Consider the following 16,789-nt stretch of genomic DNA (forward strand, 5'->3'; position numbering starts at 1 on the left):
TAGACTGCCCTGTTACAATTTTCTTCTTTAAGAAAACTAGTATTTCCTCCCAGCAGTGAATGTCTCTCAATCTTCTCTTGTAGATTGTCAAAGAAATCCACAAACACCACATTTAATTTTCCAAAATAGAGTGAGATCAAAAAATTCTATTACTAAGCACAATGTAGGTGGATTTCAGTGATTTAGGTAACAGTAAGATTTGGTAGGAAACAGGACTAAACGTAATGGTCAGAGTAGAGATGCTGCCTAAATTTTGTCTAACACGATACCAGCTAAAGCATCACCTGGAAGTGTCAATAGCAGCTGGGATATATGAGCATCTGCAGGATAAGGAACACACGTAACACATTTTTTCTGAAAGGATGGCTAAGCTATCTATGAAGCTATTATATCAAAAGTCAATGTCACTACTGTCTTCTAGAAGAAAGCAAGCCAGCGCCCTGCCTCCGGTGAGTTAAATGCCAAAGAGGTAGGGTTAGGAACTCCCATTCTTTTGTCATTGGCCAAATTTTAAAAGATGAAGGGTTTCAAACACATGCCTCCTTTTGACATTCCTTCATGGCTCACTAAGATTGTCCCCTTGCTAGTTTGCTACTCGCTGTGCTTATTTTCACCACCCTTAATTCCATATATGAAGCCAGGCACTTCATAGTTAGTATGGGAGTTTGGGGCACTGCAATCTCCTTATGGGTCTGGGTCTTAATGTGTAGTCCTCTAGAAATACAGTAAATTTCTAGATACTTAGGTGCTTTTAAGAATTTTCTCCTTCCACTTACGAGGCTGAAACTTTCACTTTCAATACCTCCATTTCCCTCTACTATATATATGGTAAACTGAGATTTGAAATTAATCACTCCCTCTATGGCAATTCTTATACTGGCCCAGGGCACTGAGGGCACCCAAAGACCAGGCTGTCCCTGCCCAGGCCCTCAGGGCTCCCCCCACCTGCCCACAGCCCAGGACCCCATGTCAGCCCCCTAGGGTGTCAGCCTCAGCCCTAGCGATGCTGCAGCAGGACCAGTCTCGAGCTCCCCACATCCCTGCCCACCATGGGCTCTGCCGAGCTGGACAAAGCCATGGGCTGACATCCCAGCCTGGCCTCTGCTTGTCCCTGTCCCCAGGGAGGTGTCCGATGCCCAGGGCCGAAGCTGCCCTGCTCCTGACTGGGGTGGTGGGACAGGCTCTGGCTGCCAGGCCCTGTCCTGATGGTCATGTGTTGGATTCTCACACCACGTTACTGCACTCTGGACCCAGCTACCTGTTCCTTTGGGAGCAGTTGGCCCATACAGCATCCCAACATGCTGTCCCCAAGATGAACTGCAAAAGTTTATTTTAATTGAGCCACTTTTAAATAATAGGATCACAAATATGCATTTTGGCAAGTATTTTTGTGATCTTTTATAACAAAGAATACTTAATGCATTTCCCTTCTTCTGCTTACAGCTTTGAACAACACAACTATTCTGACACCTCAGCGGCTAACCTTCCCTCTATTTGAATGATTTTTAGTCTAAACGTAAAACAAAAGTGCAAAAGGGCCCACCATTAAGCAGAAACACCTTGCAGATTTCAAATAGTCTGATCTTGAATTAGAAATTAATTTTTATAATTAATGTTTATAAACATTTGCATTCTACTAAACTACACATTCATTCTATATACATCATGACATTATTTATCCCCTGCAATGACATTTCTGTCTCTTGCTGTGATTCTAAATAGGAACATGAAAATACCTTCCTTTCTATGTACATTAAAAGATGTTCTGCAAATGCTACCATTAATTATGCTGCATTCTGCAGTGATGTATCCCAAATGAGACAGAGATGTAGCCAGGTAAAACCTGCTTGAATTTGGGCAGCTCTAATGCATTATGTAATGATGATTCCATTAGGAACACAGATTTTAAGAAAATAAGCAAAGGATACATTAATAACTAGGTAACGCTAACTGCTCTTTGCACGTGTTACCCCTGGCACATTCACACTGTAGAAATCACATGCGCTGCCTTGTGAACCACAGCCCTATTCAAAGCAATAACCTATGGAAGATGCTAACGCGGCCCGTCTGGATCCAGCCTTCAACAGATGGTCTTTTATAGCCCTGCCTTTTAAAAACCTCTCAGTCCTGGGGAGGTCATGGAACTTTGGAAATACGCAGGCAGGATAATGGATTTAAATGAATATTTGACATCATCCGAGACAGAATATTGAATGTGGTAACAAATCCACTCAATAGAATGCTTCCCCTATGAACCCTAATCTCAGGAACACAATTCATGTTACGCCTTTCCTGATAGCTCGTATTTAGCAAATGATGGAGCAGCACGTGTTCCAGCTTTGATTCTCTACTCTAGGCACCTCTAGATTACCCCTGTCTGAGAGCTTTCTTGCTTAAGAAAACTTATCTAGCAGCAATTAATGCATACTTATGGAGTTTTAAACTCAATTACACCGGCCTAAGTGACCTGGAGAAACTGCTGGAAAGGGGGGAGAAGCAACAAAAGGAAAAAGGACTACATTCCTGGGGAAAAGGGACAACCCCAAAATTGGACTCAAACATTATTTGGTTTTGGTTCAGGTACTTGAATCTTATTATGACAAAAATGTTGCCTCCCTGGCATTTGGTTTGTTTCAAACTGTGTCTCAGAGAGCAAAAATACTGAAAATACTTTAAAGTAAAGCAGCTGTACCTTTGCTATTAGATATAAGTTATAATAATTCTGCTTGCAGGGGGGATTTACAGTGAGAAGATATTTTTAAAGAAACAAGAAACATAGTCAAGAAAGACACCTGAAAATACAGTAGTGGTTTAAAAATAAATGGATCTAAAAATGCAAACAAGTTTCCTTCAGAGGAGGTGGCTGTCTATCTAACAGTGCTGTTCTAATTTCTTTTCCTTATCACAGAGGTGATAGGAAACAATCCTCCCCAGCCCTAAGTCTGGAGCTTTCACAGGGAATGCCTATATGGCAGTCTCTCATATTCTTTTGCTGTGTGTCATCTTTGCTTTTACTGAGCATAGTTACCATAGAGACAAACAATCCTCAAAGGCTTTCTGCCCCCGTGTTCTCCAAGTGAGTTGCTGGGGAAGGAAAGGCTTTAATATCTTTTTTTTCCCCAGCGTTCTGCTAGTATTAGATATGACTTGTTCTGCCCTCAGTCCATATTCAGCAACAAAAAAAGATGAAATAAAATCCTTCTTTCCTTCCCTCTCAAACCCTGCCAAACCTGAGACAGAGACACCAGAAGCCAAAATGTCTTCTTCATTAGGGTTTTACTATCAAAATAAAGAGAAAGGCAAAATGCCGGATAAGAGTGACACTTCCATTCCTTGGAACTGATCTGTATTTCATTATGAACATATTTTCATTTGTCTTTTTGAAACAGAGCATGTAGAACGTTTATAAAGACTTTTCATTACTTACTTACAAGTATATGCTGCCAAATAATTTTCAGCATATTACAGTGAAATGTACTTAGTACACAAATTTATACTGTGTGTACTGATTTATGGTGTTTGGAAAAAACAGCAGTTCAGTTTATGGATTAGGATGATTCTAATGCATAAAAATGTGTATATTTAACAACTTGCTATTTAAAATAAAATGGCTTATGCTGGATTTATTTCTCTATTGGACTTTAACATATTCTAAAAATTCTACTAGATAAAAGATAAAATGTATATTTTACAAACTAAAGCAGACTGTCTCCATTAAAGATGAGTTGCCTTCAAATTGTCGTTTGAGAGAAGGCTACTATAGGATTTCATATATATTTTCATTAGCTTATGGTTCTATGGAGTTCCATGTGCTGCAGAATTTTAACTTATACCAAAAAGAAGAACATTTGACTCCGTGTGAAATCTAGCAAGCTGTTAGTAGGACAGTGGATGACTAAGGAAAATACAGGACATTGATCATTCATATCCAAAGTTAAAATTCATCCATTCCTATTTTTCCCAAGATCCCTTGCCACAGGGAACGGACTAGTAATTTCTGATTTATGTGGACATATTATTAATTTAAAATTGGTCTGTAGAAATGGGGTTTGTTAAAATCAGATGCAGGTGTTTGTGAATATTGCAATTTGATTATTTCCTGGGGGTATTTTTCCCCATTTTTTCCTGGTATTTTCTTCTTTCTATGTTTTATTTATTTATTTATTTATTTGGGTCACAATTCATGAGATTGATGTTGTAAAGTTTTTTTTGCTATGATTTCCCTTCCTTATCACTTCATCCTATAGAGAGCGCTCATGGATTTATGAATATAAGATGCTATGTAAACCTAGGATTTCAGCAACACTCACTTTATTTGTTATTTCCACTGATCTCTGTACATATTCACTAATTTGGTATTTAGGCAGTAGAGGCAACAGTGGGATTTTGTGGTTTTGTTGTTTCTCAAAGTGCAAATACCTGTGCATTACTATTAACAGGAAATGACAACATGCCTTTAATTGCTTTTATAAGCGTTTAAATAACATGAACCTGACCGTTCAATTATAAACTTCTTTGAAAGAAAAGTTAAGCTAAGGAATGATATTTACAGCCAATTTTCAAATATAGTAAAATAGAATATAAAAATTAAAATATTCTGCAATATAAAAATATTGCAGAAAAGGAAGACATACGGTTCTTGATACTAGCAAGTAAAAGAGATTACATGTGCTACAAGGCCAACCTGTAGGTTTAGATTCTTCTTCATAACCTGCAGAGTCACTGGACTGTTCCTTGAGTGTTTGTTCAGTTTCATGTGGAAGCTGCTCATCATTGTCCTCAAATTCTGTTGGCAGAAATAAAACCATTAGTAACTTAACATTAGTAACAACCCGTTGAGGGGTGATGGAGGCACTATAGAACTAAAGATATTTTAGGATCACTCTGCAACACTTATATTTGATGACCTGCAAATAAGGAGTTAGTTACTTTAATGCTCACTGTCCAAAACATTTTAAGATCAGCAACCTGATCTGTGGGGAAAGGCAGACCATCTATCAGACGCCACATGACTGTGAATAAAACGGAGAAGTACTTTAGGTCAGTACTTTTAAGAATATTTTTCATTCATTATCATGTATGTGTCCTGTGCTCAAACTATACCCAAAACCAAGACCTTGCAAAAGAGCACACTTTGTGTTCTACAGAACAGCTCCTATTTAGCAGAAGTGCTTCTGACTTGAAGAAAGGCTTGTACACCTGAAGGCTGGTCTAATTTTTCCCACTGTGTCAGTTGTTCAATAAAGAATATAACTTTTTCCTACAAGCCTTGTTTTGCTTACGTCCTTAGACCATTGTTAGAGTAATAAAACACCACTAGTACATCTCAACACCTTATGATTACCCAAAACTCAAATCATATTAAACAAGAATCTATTCTAAAATCCGAAATCACAGCATTTGTTTTCATGTACATCTCTTGTTTTTGGCAAAGAAACCACAAACGTCATGAAAAACATGTTGGAAACATTGAATTTTTGATTTATGCAGAATCAGGAAACTTTATCTCTTCTTATATGTTTAGCAGACAAAAAACCACAACCTGTAGCATGTGTCAAATTGAGAAAATTCTTCACTTATTCTAGTCCTTTATTTCTTTGTTATATGCAGGAATGCAGTCAAGCAAAATGAGTTTTGACGCTCTGCAATAAATAAATCAAGAGTCCATAATATACACAAAGTGGAAAGTGACATGCAGAAAAGTATGTGCAAAATGGAAGACACTTTGTTAAGGCTGTCAACATGCAAATTCTCACACGCACACATAACTTAATCACATGACAGTCCTAGAAACTTCAAGGGAAATAGCTGTGGCACAGAAGCTTGTCTAAATTTTTACAGTGTGTCTAAACACTTCAGAGATTTCATTTACAAGACTAGTGCTGGAGAGGGTCAACAAAGACAGATGCACAGATATTAAACAAAGTAAATTAAGAAGATGTCTTTTTTCTTACAGATGTTCAGAAAGTGACAAGAGATCTCAGAGAGGCTGCTAGCTCTAATCATAGGCTTTTGTTCTTTTCTTTTTCTGCAAAGGAATGCATAGCTGTACTAAACCAATACCCCTTAGCCTTTGTTTCTCTGAATGAAAGACTAAAAGAATTCAAGAACTTAAGGTATTTGGGATCTAATTGAGAAACTTGTTTATAACCTTTCTGTTTCAAATTTTGAAATTTCTCTGCTTAAAATGCTGTGATTACAGGTATTAAAATTTAATTGTCGTTATCTGGCTTATGAAGGAGGGCAGAAAGTGGCTTTGAAGATCATGCAACTTTGCTCAAAGACTGAACAGTGAAGGTATTATCACTACAGCTTGCTTTGAAGTTTGTGTTATAGGTAATTTGCTATCCCTTGTCTGTAGATTAATCAACTGTCCTTGTTCAAAGTTTCTCACTGAAAAGCCTCTGGTTAGAGGTAGATAAAAAACAAATCAGGATGCAAGCCAGCCAAGAAAAACAAAAGAAATATATTTAGAGGCTGTAGGACTGAGCACACATCAGCTGCCTGGTAAATGTTATAATTACAATTGATTTCAAAAAGCATTTATCTTCAAAGACTAAAGAGGAAATGTCCTAACATGTACACGTTTAATTATTATTCTATTTATTTTTTGTTATTGTTTAAAATATCTTACTGAATTTAACATGATGATAAAAATAAAAAAGCAAGAAGATAACATAAAAGCTAGGGATGGGTATTGATTCAACCCTCCACCATCTGTAATATGAGAAAGGGGGGCTGGGATCGGTATTAAAGAGTTTATAACAAATAGAGATATTAACAGCTGTGAAGGACAAGCATGGGAGGTGATGGTTGGAATTATCAGCTCCAGCTACCCAGTGATTTCTTGCAAGAGCTTCTGCCTAAATAGCAAAAGTAGCAGAAGAGGCATCAGTGAAGATGGGTCTGTACGAACTGAGCTACAGTGACCAAGGCACAGGCAAACGTGTGCTCCAGTTGTTTGCTTCAGGAAGGGGGTAATCTCTGGCAGGAAAGCAGGGCTGACAAAGTACAGAATAAAGCCTTAAACCATGACAACTGTTTGCTTCAGTGGACGAGATCAATCGTATACAATATTTTATCGCTGAAACATGGCAGGAAAGAAATATGCCAAGTTTTACCTCAGGAAGATTGGAATGAACCTACAGATCTACCTGAAGCTGTATAACTCTTCTAAGATGCCTGAAATATATTCTCATGAAGTCGTATAACTGTCTCCTAATATAAATAAATCCATACTCATGCAAAGCTGCTGCAAAAGTGCTTAAATACATTAAGAAATTCCTGAAAATAATTTAAGCTCAGAATAATTGCATCAAAGGACATGAAAAAAGATGTGGGGCTATAATTTTCAGCTAGAGATTACAGGCAAGATTTACAACATAAATTGTTCTGGGTACCTTCAAGAGACATTTTCAGCACTGAACTTTCTAACTCCCTTAAATAAATTTGTTAAATTTACCCAATGTCTCCTTCTCCATTTACTTTCACTCTCATTAAGACACGTGTAAGTACCTTGCTCATTACTGGAACCATTTTTTCCTTTTAAACACAAACAATGTTATGAATTTGAATATGTTCAGTCCTGAAGCAATCCCAGTTACTTCAGTGTCCCACTGAGGTTACATAAACTGCAATTATTCAAATGCACATTTATTTATATGAGGCATCAAAAGAGCATGATTGGGGTGCTGGAGTATTTTTTTGAGTTTTCATTTTTATACCATAACTGCTATATAAAAAAAACCCAAACTGTGAACATGTAATTCATTTATATTTTTGTAAAGATGTGTCACATGGGAGAAAAGCTGCAGTCAATGTGCTGATGGCACTACATGTGAAATAAAACAGATGTCAGGCTAAGAGCAGCATGACTGAAGTGTTTTGGTGAGTCAGTATTTGATTATTGAAATCAAACTTAGGTGTAGGAAAACATGATTTTCTCTGAACAAGGACTTACCACGTGTTAAGAGCACAAGTGTGTATACGATATTATTACTTCTATCATTAATAATTGTTGTTTTGATGTACTCAGATCAAAACGAGTTAGATATTCAAAACTAAGATGAAATTTGTTGTCTGAGACAGAGATAATAGAGTATCTGTGTATAACCCTTTATATTTAATACTTTAGAACTCATTCACTTTGGAGAAGAGCTATGCGTTTTATTAGAAACTATAAAAAGTTATAATGTAGAACTTTTAAATTACATGCAATTTAAAGAACCCTACAAAGCTGGATTATGTTTTCAGAGTAGGTGAAATGTTACCTAAATAAATTAAAAGCATGTTATCAACATATTCTCTCTTATACGACCTTTAGGACATAGCCCTTGTTACATGTAAGTAAAATATATGCCAGACTGGCTAATGAAAGAAAGCGTATATGAGACATATTGACAATACAGAACTTAAGATTGGTCATAATATTTTTCTACAGAAACCAGCATGTTATGTTTGAAAGGAAGACAGTAATGGCAGTCTAGGCTCCCATTGTTGAGAGGAAAAAAAAGTGATAATTCATGCACTTCAATTTTTAATTTCAGCTCCAAGCCTTATCTGATAATTTAGGCTATGATGGAGAAACCTTGAGATCCCATAGCAGAGAAAGAAAATAAAGTACCCAGCTTGGTTCTTAATGTAGAGACAGATACCCATGTACGGTACTTCATCTTGACAGCAGATCCAAATCACATAGCAACATTCTTCTAAGAAAGCAGGCCGTGATTAAAGAAGGTAAAGAGGAAAGTACAACCCTGCAACCTTTTTGACTGTTGAGATTTAAAAACATTGAAAATAACTGGAATTAATGCTAAACCTCAACCCAACTGACATAATTGTCTGAAGTGCAAAAATCCAGCCTATTTGTGACAGATTATTCAGTCTTGCCCAGGACAGTTCTATTTTCATTCTGGAAGCAAAGCATAGCACAATTCTGATATAAAAGTAGGATCTTTACAGGAAATAAAGAGTGGCTAAACAAAAATAATATGTGGTTCTGTCAATACATAAAGAAGCAAAGTAAGAAAGTCTTTACCCCAAATGTTTTGTTAACATTTTTATTAGAGGGGAAACCTCATTTAATACTCATAATTCTGTTATTTTTTATGTTGTTAAGTTATGTTATTAAAGGCTAATCTCCATAAGCATAGAGGAGAGGAACAATGACAGGTGGAAGAACCCCAGTAAGCTAATCAGAACAAACATAACCTTGACTTGGCTACCCTCAGGGTCATTAAAAGAGGATGATGAAGGTATTGTCTGGGTGTGAGATCTATTGAGAAGAGTCAACCAGAGAGGCTGTCCCTGGCTGAGGGGGATTACTCCCTGCAGGGTATGAGATTCATTAAGGGATGCCAGGAAAAGCAGTTTAGGTTGTGAAAGACTTCTAATATTATGCGGCATTTTTGAGAAGGACCAAAGGCAAGGAGAAGGAGGGATCAAAGTGTATTGGGAGGAACAAGCATGGATAACAGAGTAAGAAGAGGATGAAAGAGGAAATGGGAATACATGCTCAGATACATTACTGCATGGCTCTGGGGACACGGAGCTGCTGCAGTCTCACCTCTACCGAGCTACTGGATTCAGCAACTTACAATGTATGTTGCTATAAGATTCAGCAATTCTTAATACATGTTGAGAGGGAGCCACTCCTAAAATAATTTCCAATCCCCTTTAATTGCTTCAGGCTGAGATTCTTGGAAGAAGAACAGAAAATCAGACAGTTTTGTGATTTTCTTATCAGCTGTTGGCTAAGTTCCAACAACGTTTTCTAACTTGCAAGGGGATACAGTTTTTTCATGAGTAGGAAGTTTCAATACAGTTAATAACCCACTTAGAAAACTTTCTAGAGGAGATAGAGAGTCCTGTCCTTTGGATTTATTGAAAACCAAAACTGTACTGGCTGATTTAATACACATCTCTATTCTGTAACATCCATTAAGAATGACACTAGAAATGAGTGCCTGAATCAGTGAAGGAAGCAAAGATAGTAATATAAAATCATTTTTCTAGATGCTGAATGTAAAAAGGAAATCAAAACTGTAAAATCTGCATAAAACTCAAATTGCTAAATTATTTGAAACATATAATTAGGTAACATAGAAGTCAAATGATACACACTCTCACCTCTTTCCTCAGCAGCCTGTAGAGACTGCTCTTCCTCTGATGTCAGTATTTCTTGCGTTTTTCTTCTGTAAGTAAAATATTATTCATCTTAAGACTTATATAAATACTACTGAAGCAAGTTGCAGATATATTAAATGTAAAGTAAAGATGTGGAAATATAATGTTGGGAATTGAAATATAATTTGGGTTTTACAAAATAAAAATAAAATATGTTTTATCATGTAAAATGTTATTGTCTCATTGCATCAAAAGGCTGGACTAATGAAAGGCTAATGAAAATGCATTTAGCAAGAGAATCTTCTGCTATCATACTTACTGATCTAAATGAGATATTCCCCAAAGTTAACACATATTGGCTTATTTCCTATATATCACCACTAGTGTGCTTTTCTTAGTACATTTGTGTTGATAAATGCACTGATACTTTTAACTCAAAGTAAAGCTAGAATTTTCTTGCCCTTATTTTATATGTTCAGACATTTGGAATATTTTACCTTGCTTCCTCTTCTTCTTTCTTTTCTAATGCTTCATCTGTTAGTCTTTTCAAAATCTTAGAATTAATTTCATCCTTATTTGCTAAGTATGTTCTGTGTAGTATACAGGCTCCTGCAGTACAATTGCACAACAGTAATGAGTTCTATGATCTATGTAAAACTAAAGTTATTTGAGTTAGGAAAATTATTTAATAAATCACAGACAACTTTCCTCCTACTTTTTAAAACCAAGAAAAAGCACATATACCACTGAAATGTTATTATACTGTTGCTTTCTAAGATTTTAGAGCTTTGTTTTCAATTTCAAGAACCTAATAAACTGAGTCTTGGTTATGGGAAGGTTATGATGAAGGCTATAAGGGGAGAGAACACTGAAAGGATTTGTCTTATATTTCTGTATATCATGCATTACTCTGGTACTTATTTTGTTCATATATGCATGAAGAAAACTATGAAGAAACAAACTAAAAAACATTAAAATAAAAATACAAAGAATGTACATACCTATACTACTACAGCTGGGTGACAGAAATGAAGAATATGCTGTTCCTACTAGGAACTCTACTGACTTATTACCTTTGGCAAATACATTTATGATATATGGTTGTGTGGCTGAAATCTATTTCCATCAGTGCAGTTATGCTAGTTTAGGCTAGTTCAGGGAATAGCTTACAAAGAAATGACTCAAAATGCTGTGAAAATTTATACTACATTATTATTTAAGCAATAAAAATCAGTGGGAATCAAATAAAGAGTAAACACAATTGCCCAAATGAAAATAAAAATATAAAATAACAAAATGAAATAAAACAGCTAGATTCAGGGAAACATATCCATAAGCAAAAAGCTACACTTTTAGGAAAACTTTATAGCAGATATTATGATCTTGTCTCTTTCACTTCGCTTTAGTCATACTTGTTCCTCCCATATCTCACATGATCACTATCATGAACTGACATAAAATGTATTTTTAGCTAATTTTAAACTGAGATAAAGTTAGATATCTAAAGCTCTCTGGACCGATTCTAATATTGGGCAGCTACTGAGCTCTCTTGAACTAAGTATGAATAAACCCATCATTCCTTTCTTGAAGGGAAGTTCCTACTACTGAAAGACCTTTTGATAATGTACTAGGTTGAACAGGTAATGATCAAACATTGCCACAGGCCAATGAAAACTGTGGTGTGGCATGAATCAAGAGGCATAATCCATTAAGACATGCTATGGCAGGCAAACCTTTTAACAGTGTATGAATCTGTTCAATTTTTCATGCCTGGTATCAACCTTCCTTCCTGCTTGAAACAATAAAGTAAAAATCCCTTCCTCTGAATTCATGAATACTGAGCAATAGTACCAATCTGGATAAGAAGTTGCTCAACTTTTTTTGATCTCAGGATGGGGAACAGAATACACCTGCATACAGGTATTTCTCCTCTCCTTTTCTCTCAAGAAGAGAAAGTTCATATCTATAACCTGATTTTGCAAGTGGAGAAATCAATGCACAGGCAGGGAAATTGGACTGAGAGCCACATTGCAAGCTGGTGGCCAGCCAGATACAGAATACAAAAGTCTGAAACTACAAGAGACCAGTGGTATTTACTGCTGATTGTAAATAAAAGGTAATTGTAAATAGGATTATAAATAGGAGGGATTTTCTTTACTGCTTTTGTAATGCATTCCTGTGTTCAATTCTGTGTAATTCCCTTAATTCAAATTGTAAGAAGTTTGAGCTACCCTTTTTGATTCACTGGATTCTTCCTTCTCTAGACCCCTGATTCTTTATAAATGGTACGGAACTGCTAGTTTTTCCTATAAGCGTGCTTTATATATGGATATTAACGCAGAAAAAAAAAAAAGAAAATATTAAGTTTCATTAGTGGACGTTTACTAACCATCTTTTTCTGTATCCTTCAGGCAGACAACAGTGTCAGGTAAAAGTCCTTTTTCTGATAAAGCTGACCAGTGATCTACTGACAGAGGGTAATTATCCACTACCCATCCTCCTTTTTCTGGAGCACCAGGAAACCTGTCTTTGTTCTTCTTCATAAGCTGTTATAAAATGTCAGGTTCATTAACATAAAGAGACTAAGACAGTCTGTGAGCTGTTCAAAAAGACTGCACAATACAAAATAATTTTTTAAATGTTATTATTTTTCCCTATTGTCATTTCACAGAATCACAGAATTACAGAATCGCCTAGGTTGGAAGGGACCTTTTAAGATCATCTAGTCCAACTGATGGAAAAAAAAAAAAAAAAAACAACAAAAACAACACCACCACAAAAAAACAAAAAACACAGAACACCCACAAACAAACCACACACACCACCACACCACCCAACACTAATCCATATTCCCAAGCACCATGTCAACTCCTCTCTTGAATACCTCCAGGGATGGTGCCTCAACCACCTCCCTGGGCAGCCCATTCCAATGCCTGACAACCCTTTCAGTAAAGAAATATTTCCTAATATCTAACCTGAACTTCCCCTGGCGTAACTTGAGGCCATTGCCTCTTGTCCTATCATCTGTAACTTGGGAGAAGAGACCGACCCCTGCCTCTCTACAGCCTCCTTTCAGGTAGTTGTAGAGAGCGATAAGGTCTCCCCTCAGTCTCCTCTTCCCCAGACTGAACAACCCCAGCTCCCTCAGCCTCTCCTCGTAAGACTTGTGCTCCAAGGTCAATAAAAAGAAAGACATTTATAACTTTATAGGTCTGAATGAAATAACATTTTAAACAAAATGAGTTTAATGTGCCAGCAGTTTTTTAAGGTTACTGATAAAGAATTTAGATTCCAGTTTCAATAGTTACAAACCAGTGAACAAATTTTTAAAAATTCAAGATTCTTGGATAAATCCTCATGTACAATTGTCCTGAGTAACATGCTCTGACATGCTCTGGGCAATCCTGCTTCAGCAGGGGAGTTGGACTAGATGATCTTTATGGTCCCTTCCCACTCTAAAAATTCAGTGAAATTCAGTGAAATTATTTTCAAACACTTGTATCTGGTGTTGAGCTCTTTAATAGTGACTAAGAGTGTAAGAATAGGGCAAGCATACAGTGATACTTTCCTCAGGAAATTCTCCCAACCTTTAACAATTTTTAGCCCAGGTATTTTCCATAACAGAAATATTTTATATATATATGTATGTAGTAGTCCTCAATAGATTTGCCTTTCATGATCTTGCTCAGTCTCTCCTCAATCCTGTGTAAGCTTTCAGACTATGTGATATAAACTAAACTGATCTTTCAAACAGAAAAATTTAGAACATACATTGATAATGTATAAACTATTACAGGTTGCTCTTAGAAAAAAAGTGCTTTGCTAGATAGTACTTGTTTTACCTCTGCAATAGCTCTCTCCAGTACTTCAGCATATGTTTCAGGTGACAGTGTAACTTTGGAGACTGATGCACTTTTTATGGCTTCTTCTACCATCGCTTGAACTTCTGGGTGGTCAGCAGTTATCTCTGAAATTCCTAACAATATAGATTTTTTTAAAGCGCTTCACAAAATTCTGAAATACTGATTTCCTCTGGTAAGGAGTAACTGCTAGGCAATTAGATCCAGCCACTTCATAATTACAGTGCAGCAGTCATTTTAAGCAATATTACACAATCATACTGAGAAAGAATCAAATACCAGTTCTTCCGAATGCAGTTCTAGAGGGTATTTCATAAAGATAAGTTTTAAGATCTTATTTTATTCTCTCATTAAAAAAAACCCCACCTTTTTAACTGTACAGTATTTTCTACCACTAAGTGAAATATTATTTCAATATGAATGTTCTAGTACACAAATATAATTCCAATCAGGCACCTGCAGCACCTGAGAGTTTCCTTTGATTTGATTTCTCTTTGATTCCTAAATCAAAAGGTTGTCCAGATTAATTTAAAAATCAATACAAATCATACATCCAGACAGTATATTGTCAACAATCAAGAAGCCTGAATTCCCTAAGATGCACAAAACATTCATATTGGATCCATATTTTGCTATTAATTGCTGACACAATGCACTGTAATTGTTTAAAAAATTTTTAAGGAACACAGAATTATTTCAGTTTACATACTAATTTGATAAAATTTGGTGAAGGACTGTTTTATGCAAATACAGTATCTACTATAGGAAAAAATGCCATATTTACTTTCTGTAATTATGCCAAGATTTCTCACTGACTGTGTTGATACTTTTTTGCATGTACAAATTTACACATTATGAAGTTATTTTTGCCAAGTTACAAGCTCCCTGGAAAAGGGACAATATCCTACCAAGTGTTTCCATTCTGCAAAAAACCTCAATTCAAGTGGCAAAAACTCCCACTTCTGAATTCAGGTCCTCTCTTCACTTATTTTTTTTTGTTTGTGTGCAAATTAACACCTATTCTCCTTATCTATTAAAAAATTCTGAAACAATCTTATGCTATAAAAAGATATGTAAGTGAAAATACCAAACTTTTCATCAAAATACATGCTTAGTTCCTACAAAGGTCAGTGTGAGGTTTTTAGCCTGGGCACTAACACAGAATTAATTGGTTGATATCTTTCAATGACAAAATTAACCATTTTATTTTAGGTTTCTCAAAACACAGTTTCAGCAACAAGGAAAAATTTTTAAATAGTCCTACAAGTGTAAATGAGGAAAAAAAAAAAATCTTTCACTTTTTATTTTGCAAGACACACTGAAGGCATGGAATGACATGCTTAAAATAGGTAAGATTTACTTTTTAGCTTCCTGGATGATAGCAGATTTTATTGTACTCCCTCTTCCAAGCTTATTCCCTCTCTAGTTTTAGTGGTTTCTTCAGAATTATCTGCTTCTTTGACACTACTATGTTCTTGCAAGTCTCCTATAGTTATGAAATCATACTAATTTCACAGAAAACTAGATCAGTAAAAAACCCTTTTCTACAAATACTTCACCACAAAGTCCATCTGAGTAAACCAGCTACATGTCAGCCCACTCTTCATCTGTAGTCTCCCAATCTGTGGAATCCCCCAACACACCTTCTGGGAATCACAAGCACTTTCCAGCCCTAGCGAAGGCAAGACTAGCATCCACCAGCCTATCAGAAACAAATGGTTCTCTAGCAGTACCAGTTTTTATATGCCTGTTTCTTCCCTTAAAAGAAAAGAGATCAGAAGTATGACAAAAGCCAGAAAAGAGTTAAAAAACACACAAGTCCTGAACACTTCAGTTCAACAGATTTAACACCCTCCCCTATTTCCCGCCCAAAACAGAACAATGTGGTTCTGTTTGAGCTGGATGTCATCTGAGCACATTAACAAACTGGACCCTCTGAGTGTGTGTATATGTTACCTTTTCAGTTTGAATCAGAAGAGTATGTTTTAAGGGAATCTCCTGATCCTTCCCATGCTTCGGTACACACGGCAAAGCAGTATTGAAACGTGCAAACTAATTGTTTCCTTCCAGATGCACATTTACTATGCTGAAACCATTAAGTGTTCAGCCCATGAGATCACAATACAGCTAGCCTGAAAGTCCTCCGTGCATGACATGGATATTGAGTCCTTAGCACCAACTGCTTCAATCTCCTCACCTACTCTGACAGTAGACAGATATTCTGAGGGCTTCAGTAGAGTTTTGTAGCATCACTGCCTATCCCTGAACTGGACTTGGGAGCACTCAGGACAGTCAGGGTGCCACTTACCTAATGAAACTGATATAAGTCTTTTGCACAATTTTTAGTGATTCTCTGTAATTCTCTCAAAAGGCAGAATTTACTAGGTAATTAACTAAAAAATTCTGTTAGGAATAGAAAATACTTTCTGTGATAGTTACCTCTAGATCTAGATTCAAGCTTCCAAAAATATTTAGTTTCCCCTTCTGAAGCTTTCTTACTTTACTTTATGACAATTCACATCCTTCACCTGTTTGTGGTTCTGTTTTGCAATAAAATTGCTTGAGCTCTCCAAGGTTATTAAACAGCATTAAGTTCTATTAATCCTAATATGATTTCACGTACCTGTCCTCAAAAGTATTTACATAGCCAGGACTCTGGAACATAACACTGTTAATGGTTTTAATTTTGGTGTCATAGTTCAACATTATTCTTACTGTAACACCAATGGTTTTTTTGTATTACTGTCAGCTTTTATGTCTTGCAGCACCAGAGGAATATACTGACTTCTTGTTAGATACATATC

At 36.2% G+C, this 16,789-nt stretch overlaps 1 protein-coding gene across 1 annotated transcript in view; it reads right to left on the reverse strand.

The window, feature by feature from the left end:
* AK9 (adenylate kinase 9) overlaps nucleotides 1–16,789 on the reverse strand; it is a 61,547-nt gene that overhangs the window by 25,370 nt on the left and 19,388 nt on the right. Inside the window, exons 13-18 of the mRNA XM_074150826.1 lie at nucleotides 15,383–15,471; nucleotides 13,968–14,090; nucleotides 12,515–12,671; nucleotides 10,623–10,734; nucleotides 10,129–10,193; nucleotides 4,685–4,786 (exon numbers count right to left, since the gene is read on the reverse strand). Coding sequence (XP_074006927.1) covers nucleotides 4,685–4,786; nucleotides 10,129–10,193; nucleotides 10,623–10,734; nucleotides 12,515–12,671; nucleotides 13,968–14,090; nucleotides 15,383–15,471 — 648 coding nt within the window. The remainder of the gene's footprint in view (nucleotides 1–4,684; nucleotides 4,787–10,128; nucleotides 10,194–10,622; nucleotides 10,735–12,514; nucleotides 12,672–13,967; nucleotides 14,091–15,382; nucleotides 15,472–16,789) is intronic.

Source organism: Numenius arquata, chromosome 7 (genome assembly GCF_964106895.1).
Source record: "Numenius arquata chromosome 7, bNumArq3.hap1.1, whole genome shotgun sequence".
Classification (NCBI taxonomy): Eukaryota; Metazoa; Chordata; class Aves; order Charadriiformes; family Scolopacidae; genus Numenius; species Numenius arquata.